This window comes from Erinaceus europaeus, chromosome 11 (genome assembly GCF_950295315.1).
Source record: "Erinaceus europaeus chromosome 11, mEriEur2.1, whole genome shotgun sequence".
Taxonomy (NCBI): domain Eukaryota; kingdom Metazoa; phylum Chordata; class Mammalia; order Eulipotyphla; family Erinaceidae; genus Erinaceus; species Erinaceus europaeus.
Window position 1 is genome coordinate 73,956,064 of NC_080172.1, and position 13,770 is coordinate 73,969,833.

The 13,770-nt window shown below is 41.2% G+C and overlaps 1 protein-coding gene across 4 annotated transcripts in view; it reads right to left on the reverse strand.

Annotated features, from left to right (window-relative positions):
• TGFBR3 (transforming growth factor beta receptor 3) overlaps positions 1-13,770 on the reverse strand; it is a 231,647-nt gene that overhangs the window by 49,406 nt on the left and 168,471 nt on the right. For all 4 annotated transcript variants that reach the window (XM_060202065.1, XM_016188854.2, XM_060202064.1 and 1 more), the window contains 3 exons: positions 8,244-8,427; positions 3,086-3,254; positions 607-754 (listed from right to left, as the gene is read on the reverse strand). In XM_060202065.1, the coding sequence (XP_060058048.1) occupies positions 607-754; positions 3,086-3,254; positions 8,244-8,427 (501 nt within the window). The remainder of the gene's footprint in view (positions 1-606; positions 755-3,085; positions 3,255-8,243; positions 8,428-13,770) is intronic.

A 13,770-nucleotide genomic window follows, 5' to 3' on the forward strand; every position in this document is an offset into this window, starting at 1 on the left:
ATATATATGCATTCATATTTCCTTCCTAAAGTATAATACTTAGGGAAATAACTGGGGGATACTTTTGCTACATTATCTCACTAGCCTCTTTACTGTGATTCTTTTATCAGTGTTTCACTGCTGATAGCACATTTTTCTCTCAAAAAGAAAAGTCAGTGAGAGTCAACTGCAGCCAGCCTAATTTCTAATACCTAACCCCAAAGTAAGAGCTGCTAGTAAGATCATGACACTCGGGCCCTTAAAGGACTGTCAGTCATGAAAGGCATTATTGTGCTCATTATTTGACACTGTGACTGGAAAGCACACCAGTACATTTCAGGAATTTTGCAAATGAGGCAACTGTGGGTACAGATTTGCTCTCGGTCAGTTTGTAAAAGGCACGCTCAATTCAAGTCCAGGCCTGCCCTGATCCCACAGGCAATATCTATAACCACCACATTGTCCACCTTGTCAGGAAAAGCAAGATCAGTCCATGCTACAAAGAGAAAAATAAATGAGGACAATTAGAAAAAGTCCAAAGCAGAACCTTTACAAAAAATAACACATTTGAGCAAAGTTTAAATTATGGCCGGTCATTGAAAACAATAAAATACTTAACCAACTTACAATAACTTTCAGGCTTCCCCTTACATCAAAAGATTTGATCACCCAGTTGACAGACTTTTTACACTTCAAGATCAGGATGAGATTTTTGACCACCTCGGGATCCTTTCGAGAAGGTCTTATGTCAATTATAATATCCACCTGGAAAACACTGTGAATGGAAAAAAAAAAAGACCAATTAGGACTTAAATGCCAAAAAGTTGCAACTATCTCCCCTTTTCCAAGTCTTTGTGTTTCCAGTGTCTGGCCAGTTGATTAAAAAGCTGGAGTCAACCTCAGGCCAATAACATGTGCAAAACAGATTGTTATGCACACATAACAAAATTGTTTTACATAACAATAGAAAAATATGCCTGGTGATAATTAGACGCTATGGTTTTTCTCTTAGGTGGGGGCAGGAGGTGGTTCCTCAGTGCAGCCACTGTTTGAAACAGATTTAAGCAAGACAGAGGAGTTTACTTCTAAAACAGAATTGCGGCTTTTTCCAGCCTTCAACACCTCACTCAGTGTGTAACTTTCCAATTTGCTATGTGTTCAAAATCTTTCAAAACCGTAAGTGGAAAACAGCAGGAAGAAGGAGGTATGACAGTAAAAAAATAAAATAAAATAAATCAGAATAAAACAAGAATTTCTTGACTTACACAAGGGTTTACTTAGTCCTCTAACACTTGCTACAGAGCTATATTGACATTTACTTTTCCAAATTTCTGGATATACAGTTATTAAAATAAAGAAAACATGGTCAATGCAGTGACTGTGGGAAAATTAGTGAGTACAACCCAAACTTCTAAGAATGCAGCATAAAAGAGTATTATTTAAACCAAATAATAACATTTCTGTCAATCCAAATTTAAAGGTAAGTCTGTCTGTCCATCTTAGTTTCACACAGTTGTAAGGCATTAAATGAATGATAAATTCAAACGAAGCCTTAGGCTTAATATTGCCAAATACATTTGCCATATTATTTCTAATCCCACTGCCTTTCAATTTGCCAAGAAATTTTTCATTTGAGACAGAATAGAACCTTACCAAAACTAATTTGCAGTGTATCCACTTCAGAAATAAAAATATGATTAAAATTTATAGCATCAATTTATATGTCTAAGTTCCTATTCCATATGAAACATAGGTTAAAGTCAGAGAATGGCCAACTTTTCCATTTAAAAATTTCCTAGGGGGGGTCGGGCGGTGGCGCAGTGGGTTAAGCGCATGTGGCGCAAAGCGCAGGGACCGGCGTAAGGATCCCGGTTCGAGCCCCCGGCTCCCCACCTGCAGGGGAGTCGCTTCACAGGCGGTGAAGCAGGTCTGCAGGTGTCTATCTTTCTCTCCCCCTCTCTGTCTTCCCCTCCTCTCTCCATTTCTCTCTGTCCTATCCAACAACGAATTGCGTCAACAAGGGCAATAATAATAACCACAACGAAGCTACAACAAGGGCAACAAAAGGGGGGAAAAAATGGCCTCCAGGAGCGGTGGATTCATGGTGCAGGCACCGAGCCCAGCAATAACCCTGGAGGAGGAAAAAAAAAAAAATTTCCTAGGAGCCAGGTGATGGTGCACACATGTTGCCATGCATGAGGCCCCAGGTTCAAGCCCTGGTCCCTACTTGCAGAGGGGAAGGCTCTTGAGTGATGAGTTGTGTTTCAGGTATCTCCACTTCTGCCTATCTCTCCTCTCTACCTCTCTATCTCTCTTTCCTTCTCTACTAAAAAAAAAAAAAAAAAAGCCACCAGAAGAAGTGGAGTTGTGCAAGCACTGAGGCCATCGATAAACTTGATGAAAATAAAGAAAGTGAAGAAAAAATTCCCTAGTAATTCTTTATTGTTTTAATTTTTAAAATTGTTTGTTTATTGGATGGAGACAGAGAGAAATCAAGAGAGATGGGGAAGATAATGAGAGAGACAGAGAGATATCTGCAGAACTGCTTCACCACTTGTGAAGCTTTCCCCAGGAGATGGAAACCAGAGACCTGAACCCCTAATCATTCTTAATAGGAAGAGTTAAATTTCAAGTCCCAGAGCTGAAAGCTAAGGGTGGAAAAGAGAGAACAAGATCAGGAGGGTGAGGCAAATAGTGCCTAATGGCTCTTTGCTCTTTGGTGTATCACCACGAAGGGCTGAAGAGCCACATCCCCAACACCTCTTTATAATCAGGTTTATAAAGAACATTAGGAATATTTTATTGACCAAGGGCATAATGATGGGGCAGAAGTGACTGAGTCCTATAATCTATAACCAGAAAATTTCAGGGATCCATTTGGAATATATGAGAACTAGAGGAAGATGGAAAAAAATTACTACTGATGCCTTCACACCATCTTTCAAAGCTTCTGTGAACCACATCCAAAACACTCAGGACTTCATTCCTATATAGGGTGAACAGTGAACTTCACTTCTTCTTGCCAAAAAAAAAAAAAAAGAAAAGAAAAGAAAAAGATCTTTACTTGCACCTCTACTCAGTTCAGAACACACACATACACACTCACCTGTAGGGGTTAGAATTGGGGTTGATTAACTCAATGATGTGAACTTCCTTATCCTGGGGCTGGTTGGACATCACACACCCTTCTGCTGCTTTGGGCTGCAGGTACTCAGCAAGGTAATTGAGGGACAGAAAATTCTTCCCAATGTTGCACGTGGTAGGGAACACTTGATCTAAAAGAACAAAAGAAAAGGACAATCTGTCAAACCACTTAGGAAGAAGATGGCAGTGACACAGAACAACTGTAGGACGAAGGGAACCATAAGCCCAAAGGAAAAGCTGCAACCATCACTCTGAAATGCCTCTCTCTCTGATCACCAGTGACCTCCCAAAGACCAACTCTTGTAGCTTCTTTTCATTGAAATCCTTTTCTGTTTTGTACTGTGCTTTTTTAGTGTATTCTTTGGACATGTATGGAAGTGTCCATCCATTTCCTCTAACTTATCTTTTAGCCTTTTTTTCACTGGCTTCCCCTTCCTTAGCTCATCTCTGAAACGCCAATATTCTCAATCTTCAGTGCAATCAGAAGCACCTGTTTGGATGCTATCCCAGAGAGTCTGATTCAGAAGCTCCAGGTGGGTTCTTGGAAGCTTTATTTTTTGGAAAAGCTCCACTGTTGCTGCTGATATAAACCAAAGCTAAGAACTATGCTTCTTACCTTAGCCCACTTTTGTCTCATTTTCTTCTTTGATGATCTCAGTCATGCCCAAAGCTTCAACTTAAACCTACAACAAATTCCTTTTTGGAGTCTCAGACCTGCATCATCATCTTTCTACCAAGTATCTATTTCACAACCAGCACACACAACATTGAACCCAATTACCTACCTTATCCCCAAATAAGCTCCTTTCATGGGTATTAGCAATTTCAATTTCAATGAACTCATTCTCTGGCTCACCAGGTAGAATGAATCATGCTCTCTTAATTATTCCTCAATCACCTTATATCCAGTATGAATACAGTAGTATGGGGGAAACGCTGAAGGCAGAGCCTCAATCTTCCTTACAGTCCTAACACAGACTATAGATGCTAATACGGCACCTCACAGTTTATAAAGTGATTTCACAGACATTGTGAAATGTCACTGTGCTGAGGGCTGCTTGTCAATTCCACTAGGGAAAGTGATACAAGTACTGAGAGTCTGAAGATGATCCCCCAACAGCACATGCCATTTGCACGGCATTGTGGTTGATGAGATTTCCATCCAGTGGTTTAAATGTTTAAACAGGACTTGAAACTGCTGGCAGAGTGACAGTTGGGGCTAGTGTCAAGGAAGTTTTAGGTGCAGCAAGCCTCTTTTTTTTTTCCAGAAGGGGTAATTAATCAGAGCCCTGGCACTTTAATGAAATAGACTTCTGTCTTTTTCATTTAATGAACAGGATGCCAGGTTCAAATCCACAGACAAGTCTCACTCAGAAATAAGGAATCGGCCGAGACTCCCACTAATCTCTGTGATCTCCCTGGGGCTGATGTCCACTGCACACACTGTGGCCACATGGCTTAGGCATGAGGGCATCCCCAGTGATACCCCAAGAGCAAAAGGAACCAAAGCTGCTCAAAAGACCTTTGCTTGAGGCTCATGGCAAAAGAACATTGATTCTTCATTCCACATTCTTTTCTAAAGACCCCCTCAGAGAGCAGAGGCCAGGGTTCAGTCAACTCACATCTGCTGAGGGCTCTGCCAGATGAGCAGATGAGGAATGCTCACTCTGCAGCTGCAGCCTACGGATGCTTCCCCCAGATCACGGGATGGAAAATGACACTGGGGTGTCCAGGCTTAAATTTAATCAAGATTCAGAGGGGTGGTATGCGTGAGCCAGCAATAGGCCAGTTTGGAACTCAAGGGACTAGGGCCCACTTGGGATTCTGGCATGTCACTCCAGCTCATAGGCGTGACAGTTTTGCAGCTGGCACATATAGTAGGTGCCTGGGATAAGTTTCCAGAATTAACAATGATGTGAAGTTTGAGACAAATAACAAAAACTCCCCCATGTTATGGCCATTGTTATTAAAGGTTCCTACAAGCCATTGTCACTAAGTTGAATAAGTTGATCACTTTTTGTCCTGTGTGTTTGTGTATATATAGTCCCCCACACACACCTTCCCATCCCCTAAATGACCTTCCACATACCTAGCACCAAAATTTATACTAACTGCCAAATAGAAAGGAAACCACAAAGGGGAATCCCCGGGTAGAAGCCTGGCAAGTTTGGGGTTATGGAGAGTCACATGCTTATTTGTATTTTAGGAAGGGGTTGACAAATGACGTTGAAACGTAGAATGATATACTCTGAGGACCTGGGAGGTAATGTAAACTTACTTTTTCTCCCCACTACAGAAATTGAGACTACAATAAGAAACAGGAGTACTGCTTGAAGTCATACCACTAATGAAACCAATTCAGATAAGAACCAAACCTCCTAAATTCTTCCAGATACCTGAGCTAATATGGATCAACTTAATGGTTTTTTCAACTTTATGATGTGTGAAAGCCATGTGAATCTAACAGGAACTGATAAGATACTCTTCTGTGGATGCTAGGCAGTGGCACAGCTCCCAGCAAACATTTCTGACTTACAATATTTTCAACTTGTGATAGGCTTATTGAGATAAGAATCCCAATCTAAGTCCAAAATGTTCTATTTAAGTCAGAGCATCAGAATCTCCTGGGATGTCTGCTAAAATACAGAGGGCTGGGCCTCACCCCCCCAGAGTTTCTGATTCAGTAGTGTGGACCTATGAACTGACATTTCTAACATGTTCCCAAGTAGTGAGGATGCTGCTTGGGTGGGAACCACTGAGAATAGAGCAAGAAGAGAGTCATGGCTTGGGATCCCTGGGTGCAGCTGGGTTGAGACCAATCGGGCTCTGGAAAGCCAGAGGGTGAGGCTAGCTGTTTTGTTATCCATGGGGATAACAAAACATCACTTTGAGGTTCATCAGCCTCACCCAGGAATTCCACTTTATCCAACTGCACCTCTTCAAGATGTGAGCCAGTGAAATATTCAACTGGTAGCTAAAATCAAGTTTAAGAGACTCCAAAGATGTTACTAAGGGGTTAAAAAATTATTACTGGCCTAGTCACAAAGTTCCTTAAATCCTTCCTTAATCTGGTGTGTGGCCTTGGGGAAGCCACTTAACCCCTCACTCTCAGGGCAGGCTACTGCTGTGTACTGCAGTTCACGCACTGCCAAGAGGACAGAGCCCAACATTCTAAATGTCACTGTACATTTTCTCATTCTTGCAAAGTCCGGGTTTAATCAACATTCTTTCATACTACTAGAATCTTGCAGAAGTTTAGACCATCAGCGAGGGTTTAGAACCTTTATTAAAAGAGATTTCTTCATTTTGCCCCAACAGAATTTGACCTCTATTTAATTAGCTACCTGACTACCATGAGAGATTAGTAAGAAACTTCAGCTTTTTCAACTCACGTCTTATTTAAAACTCCTCTTCTCTCTACTCTGCTGAACAAATCTTTTTTATCCAGGTGGCCCACTTTCCTTTTATTAGCTTGTATTTATTTGGCTAAGGCTTAAAATACAGCATTAGGCAATAAGCATTAGACTTAAGAGTTAGGAAATCTGGGTTTTGATTCTGGCTTTGCCATTTGGTCATAATGTAAATGTGAGCAAGTTAGCTTAAACTTCCACTAACCCCTCTGTAAAAAGGTAAAAAGAATGATTTCCTCTAGGGTTATGTGGAATTTGTGCACGAATGCACCTGTTATGGGGGCTGGGCAGTGGCACACCCAGTAGACCGCACACCACATGTGGGGGAAGCTTCATGAACAGTAAGGTAGGTCTACACGTGTCTCTCTCTCTCTCCCTCTCTATATCCTGCTTTTAATTTATGTCTCTATCAAAAAAAGAAAGAAGGAATAAAGAAAATCGGGGTGGGTGGTTGGAGGATAGCCACTGGTGAACTCATTATGCAGACACTGAGCTCTAGTGATAATTCTGGTGGGGGAAAAAATTAAACTAAATTAAATTTAATTTACAAAAAAAGCAAGTACCGGGGCTGGGTGGTGGTGCACCTGGTTGACTACACATGTTACAGTGCACAAGGACCCAGGTTGGAGCCTCTGGTCCGCATCTGCAGGGGGAAAGCTTCATAAGTGGTGAAGCAGTGCTGCAGGTGTCTTTCTGTTTCACTCCCTCTCTATCTCCCCCTTCCCCCTCGATTTCGGGTTGTTTCTATCCAATAAATAAATAAAAATAATTAAAAAAATTATTTTTTAAAAAAAGCAAGTACCTATTATGGCTCCTGCACACAACACACCCTTGGTGATGTCAGTGTCCACCATCCCCACGTCTGTCAAGCAGATCTGATTCAAATAAAAGCCAGGGAACAAGCATTCAGTAACTCAACCGACAATGCTACATTGTTTGAGGAGAAAGTGATAACTATTGTAAAAAGTCAACAGAGAGCAGAGGACCACAGGAAATCTGAAATACAGTTTTCACATAATCACCTGACTAAATAAGGACCCATTCACAAGACCGGTTATTTCTAATGACTTATGGGGGTTCCAAATGTATTCAACTAAAAAATGATGAAATAAGTTATTGACAATGCAATAAAACCTAGCCACTGAATATGTATACACCTTTGCATGGGAAGGAAAATAAACCAGGCAGTATCTTATCAAGGCCGTACAGTTGATTTCTCCAACAGTTTATCCCTGTAACAGGTAATGATATTAAAAATATATTTAAGCACTTTTACTCTGCTAGTATCAAAAAATTGTGTCTTAAGACCACAAAGTAACATTGGTTTCAGAGGCTTCCAGAATAACATGTTAAGAGAAAGCCCTAATTGTTGATGTGTCCTGCCAGCTCCCGTTTCATTCCATCAGCTACTCAGTCTTTATTCACATCTGATTTATGTGCATGAATGTCTTCTCAGTACTGCCCAGTCACTTCTTCCTCTGTCCCCATGCCACACCCCCATTTCTTGCTTAGCCATTCCCAGGCATGTTTCCTTATGAGGAAAGGGGAGGGAGGAGGGGTGAAGGATAGCAGGTCCAAATGATTCATTAGGTTCCTGCCAGCTCTAACACTGTACAATTCTATGATTCTTCTGCCCTAAACACCTGGTCTCAAGAAAAAAAACAAACTATAATACATATCAGTCATTAATTGAAAGTAAATAAAATGTACCTTCCCCCACTTTGATATAGATGTTTCTGGCTATCCTGAGTTCAGTGAATGAAGTGACTGCACCATACTCCTTTCGAGCCCAGTTTAACAGATGTTCATTTCCATGAGGGAAGCTCCTTTCTTCTGCTTCTGCTGACAAGGAGAAATTTCCTGATGAAAACTGGACCTTGGAACCCTTAGATACCTGGACAAAACAGAATTGCAGTATTTAGTGTGACACAGCCACCCAGAGTTGAGTCATAATTAAGGAAGGTGAGTAACAAGACAACTTACAGATACTTCTCAATTCAATTGCTCCTCTTCAATACACTAGCAGATGACCTTACATCAACAGCTAATTTTAAGACTCAATTGAAAGACTACTTCTCCCACGTAGTAACAAAACTAGCAATGACACCTTTGAATTTTTAAATACTGTATGATGACAGACTACTGAGATCACTGTGTATTCACAAAAGTGATTATTATTACTTCCCAGGTACCTGAATTATATGGGCTTTGAGCAAGTTAGAAAGTTAGTTAGTGGCTTACAAGTAAGATAGGTGTTTGTAGGTCAATATTTGAAGTGATGTGTTTCAAGCCAATTCTAAAGTTTTAGTGAGTATTCTTATGTGCTAGCAATGGACTTTGGGATCAGGGCAAATAAGTCAAATGAATTTGACTTCCAGGTCTTCTACAACTCTAGTATCAGCCAACAGAGTCACCACCACAAAAGTATAGCAAAGGTTCTCTTGGTTTATATTCTCCTGAGCTGAGAAATAAAAAGAATAGCCAGAAGTCATTGGTACTATAACAAATCATATTACTTCCCAGCAGTTATATTAATATGTATTACAGTTTATTTTGTAAGACCCCCAAATTCCCACAGATAACAAAGTCAAGAGGCTGTTAGGCTGCGTCTAATAAAACTTCTGGGATGAGTTATGCAAGTCTCACATTCTTGCTGGATGTATATAGACCATCACTGACCTAGCATATCATGCTATATGTAATTACCATATAAGAGGAGGAAATTCATCAACTTTATGCTGGACTGTATTCAAATTTAGTTGCTGGTAAAAACATTCTTGTCATCTTTATTTACTAGCACTTAAAAATAACTGCTTTTTTTCAATGTCATGGAAAACCTCAAAATGTGAACAAAACGGCTCACAACTCCTAAATCACAGAACTACAAATGCCCTGTATTTAATTTTTTCATTAACAATAAGTACATAGTTTCCAAAGCAGGTTAAGGCAGAGATTGTGCTTATGGTTTTATTTCTCTTATCAGTGCTTTTGGCATTTGCAACCTTAACCCCAACTAGTGTACCAGGCATTGTATTCTTTTCAATTACCAAACTGATCAAGTTTTACCTCATAACTGAAAACTAGGAGGAGCTGATGAGATTCTAAATACTCTGAATCCCAGACCATATCCCAAGTCAGTCAGAATCTTTGGGTTGAAACTCTAATACCTTTTTTTTTTTTTAACTGCAGAGATGATTCCAACGTTCAGTACTAGCTAAGTAGCCCTGCCTTAATGGGCACTCAGTAAGCCACAGTTTGAAAAGCACAGCTTTAATAAGTCAGGCTCAGTGTGGGGAAGTCATTCACTTACATGAGTAATTTTGTCTACTGAGGGACAAGTGGCAATATCTGGAAACATCTTTGATTATCACAACTGGGAGGGAGAAGTTACTGGCATCCATTGAGCAGAAGTCAGGAGTGGTGGTAAGCACTCTACCAAGCACAGGATAGTCCTCATAAGAGAGAATTGTCTATAATGCCAATAGTCCAGTGCCTGAGAATCCCTGACCTGATCAAATGCTGCTCCTTAATCATCAATAAACTGGGTACACACCATTTACTGCACACCAACAAAGCAACAGGAATCATGAGGAGCAACTCCTATTTTATTATACTTGCTACATCCTTCAATATCATTTACAAACAAAGCCAGTTGAGAACATTTAGCTTTGACCTTGTTTTGACATCACCCACATTACAAAGAGCTCCTGATTCATTTACCTGCCGAGCAATAACCATGCCAACCTATGTATAAATCCTTTGAGGCTTAGCGACTCACCAGCACTGAACATCAAGAGCTTATTGGTTTTTGGGGTCCTGCAGTAGCACAGTGGTTTAAGTGCACATGGTGTGAAGTACAAAGACCAGTGCAGGGATCTTGTTTTGAGCCCCTGGCCCCCCACCTCAGGGGGAGGGTTGCTTCACAAGCGTTGAAGCAGGTTTGCAGGTGTCTCTCTTTCTCTCTTCTTCTCTATCTTCCCCTCCTCTCTGCCCTATCCAACAACGACAGCAGCAGCAGCAACAACAATAATAACAACAATGATAAACAATAAGGGCAACAAAGGGGAAAAAAACAGCCTCCAGGACCAGTGGATTCTTAGTGTAGGCACGGAGCTCCCCACAATAACCCTGGAGAAAAAAAAAAAAGCTTATTGGTTTTCTAACATCAGCACTGTAATGAAATCCTCTTTTCATAGAAAACCATTTGTGCTAAAAAAAAAAAAAAAAGTCATTTTTATCAAGCCTGTTACTTAAAAACAACAACAACAAATACCCACAACAGTCCTTCGTCCCACCACCAGCACAGTCCTGAATGTTTGAGCAAGCATCACTGAATGCCATGCTTCTTTGATTCTTAATTGTATTGCAGTGGTAAAATAAAACACTTGGGTTTTAAATACATTAGTTAATACAAAGAGTATATTTTTCAGAGAGGAGTGTGGGATGTATTACTCTGGTTAACTTCAGAGAGTCAAGAGAGTATAAATGAGAGAAGAAATACCATGATTTTGGAATGTGTCAGGTGTAACTGAAAAGCAATACTATCATGGCATAGTTGATTCTTTCAGAAGGGCAATGCTTGACTGATCCCTCCATGCAGCATGGGCTCTGCTCAAGTCTCTTGGACCAGCAGCACAAAGGCTTATACACTCAGGACTGAGAAAGCTGGAAAAGGAGTTCACTGCAGTGAAGTGTCCCTGACTATGGATCAATTTCCTGCTCCAGCAAGGGGTTAGTCAGCACTCCCCTGAATCACCAGCTTTGGGGCCTCTTGGGTGGATGCTGACAAAGGCCTCTCTCCTCACTCTGCTATCCCAAGCTGTATCGAGCTTTATAAGGCATTGTTACTTCCATCTCATCTTCAGGGCTCCCATGGGTTAGACTACTATGACTTCCACAGCAGAGAGGAGGACCTCTCACAGAAGCTATGTCCTACCCAAGGCTAGAGAATCAGCACAGGAGCAAAACTACAATAGGAGTCTTGATTACTGGACACAGCTGGGATTTGTTCAGCTTTTCCAGAAAGAAGATCCTCCTAGCTCCCCAAGCAGAAGACTTCACTTCTTGCTTTCTTTTCTTTTCTTTTTTAATATTTAATTATTCCCTTTTGTTTCCCTTGTTTTATTGTTGTAGTTATTGATGTCATTGTTGTTGGATAGGACAGAGAGAAATGGAGAGAGGAGGGGAAGACAGAGAGGGGGAGAGAAAGATAGACACCTGCAGACCTACAGCTCTGCAGGTGTCTTTCTCTTCCCCTCTCTGTCTTCCCCTCCTCTCGATTTCTCTCTGTCCTATTCAATAACAACAATAACAAGGGGTACAAAAATGGGGGGCGAATGGCCTCTAGGAGCAGTGGATTTGTAGTGCAGGGACTGAGCCCCAGGATAACCCTGGAGGCAAAAAAAAAATTGCCATCCACTAAGGGCTAGGAGGTGGTGCAGCTGGTACAGTGCACATTACCATGTGCAAGGATCTGAGTTTAAGCCCCCAGCTGCCACCCTCAGGGAAAAAGCTTCATGAGCACTGAAGCAGTGCTATAGGCGTCTCTCTTTATCTCTCCCTCTCAATCTCTTCTTTCTCTCTTGATTTCTGTCTCTATCCAATAAATAAATTAATTAAATTAATGTATTTATATTTAAATGACTTGCCATCTACCTACTTGTCTGAGTTGTGTTTTTCCGACCAAAGAATTCCTTCTTTCGTGAGATAAGCATTCAAATATTTGAAAATGTCACTCTATGTCAGTCATGGTAGTATAGAGCAAGGACTTTATATCTGGATAAACAGGAGAAATTTTCTAAGGCAATTTACTTTATTCTCTAATCCTCAGATTGTTTGTAGGTCCTTGCCATGTTACCACCCCATTTCTGGTGTTTACGTGTCAACGAAAACATTGCTGTTACCTTTAAGCATCTGCATTAGCCTATGACCTCTGTCTGTCCCCATTCCCACCTTGTCCCATGTACCCAGGACTGTGAATGACAGAGCCATTTATAGATGCAGACAACATTGTACTGCTTCAAATTCCTGGGTCCTTCTACATATACCCCCATCTCTCTCTCTCTCTCTCTCTCTCTCTCTCTCTCCCTCCCTTTCTCCCTCCCTCTCTCCCTCTCTCTCCCTTACTCTCAACTGAACTGCTACTATTTATCAGCCCACCACACTTACCAAAGTAGTAACTCAGAGGCCAAGAAAGTTGCCTTGTTTGCTCTGAATCTGCTGGGCCTAGCACAGTGCTTGGCACAAAGCAAGAACTTGGTAATTGCCTGTACAATGAAAGCCCAATGCCATTACTTATAAGAAAAATCTATGCCATAATTTCTTCATTCCCATAAGTTCCTGACTTCCCTCACTGCCCAGGAAATGATATTTCCGTCAGGCCTTAAAGCTAATGACTTGATTTTTCACCCAATAACTCCACCTAAATACCAATTACTGAATCATTTAGTAGTTTCATGTCTCCCCATGGTATCCACTGAACTTTCTTCTTGCTTGCTAATTAAAACCCAGTCCTCAAACATGACAAATATCTTCCTGTGGGAATGAACAGAGCACTGAGCTCCAGGAATCTCAATTCTTAGCAAGCATCCAATAAACCCTGGACTACCCAGTCGGCCTCTCCTGCATGCTCCCCATACTTACCCATACAGGACATAGGACATTTGTATTCTAAATTCTAGCTGGGCTACCAGACTTTTTTTTTTTTTTAAGCAGGACATTACTCTATCTGCCAGTACTGAGAGTTTTATTACAAGAACTTACAGCTATGCAATGAGAGCCAAGTTTACTATTTTTTCTGGATCAGATTCAACCACCTTGTCCAAAAGAGCAAGAAAAAAGCAAAAGAGGCAACAAGTCCTTTTGTTTCCACACCTGCGTTTCAATCTTAACTCTTAAAGTCCTAAGCAGATCCACTGAAGTCTCAAGATCGATCTCCCAAGGCTAAGTGAAATGAACAAATCCTGGCTAATGGGTGCAGACACCATTTTCCTGGAACTGAGGTTCTTCATTTTTAGCACTTATCTCAGCACATCAGCTGACTCAGAGGCCTTGGCAGCTGTACCAAAGTCTTTCTCTGAGCTTCCCGCCATGCTGGTATGGTCTTTAGTGGGGAGGGAGGGAGGGAAGGAGGGAGGGGGGATAGAGAGAAAGAGAGAGAGAGAGAGAGAGAGAGAGAAGCACTGCTGAGGCTAGTACTACCCTCCTCCTGGAAACTCATTGTCTTCAGCCTTAAAAA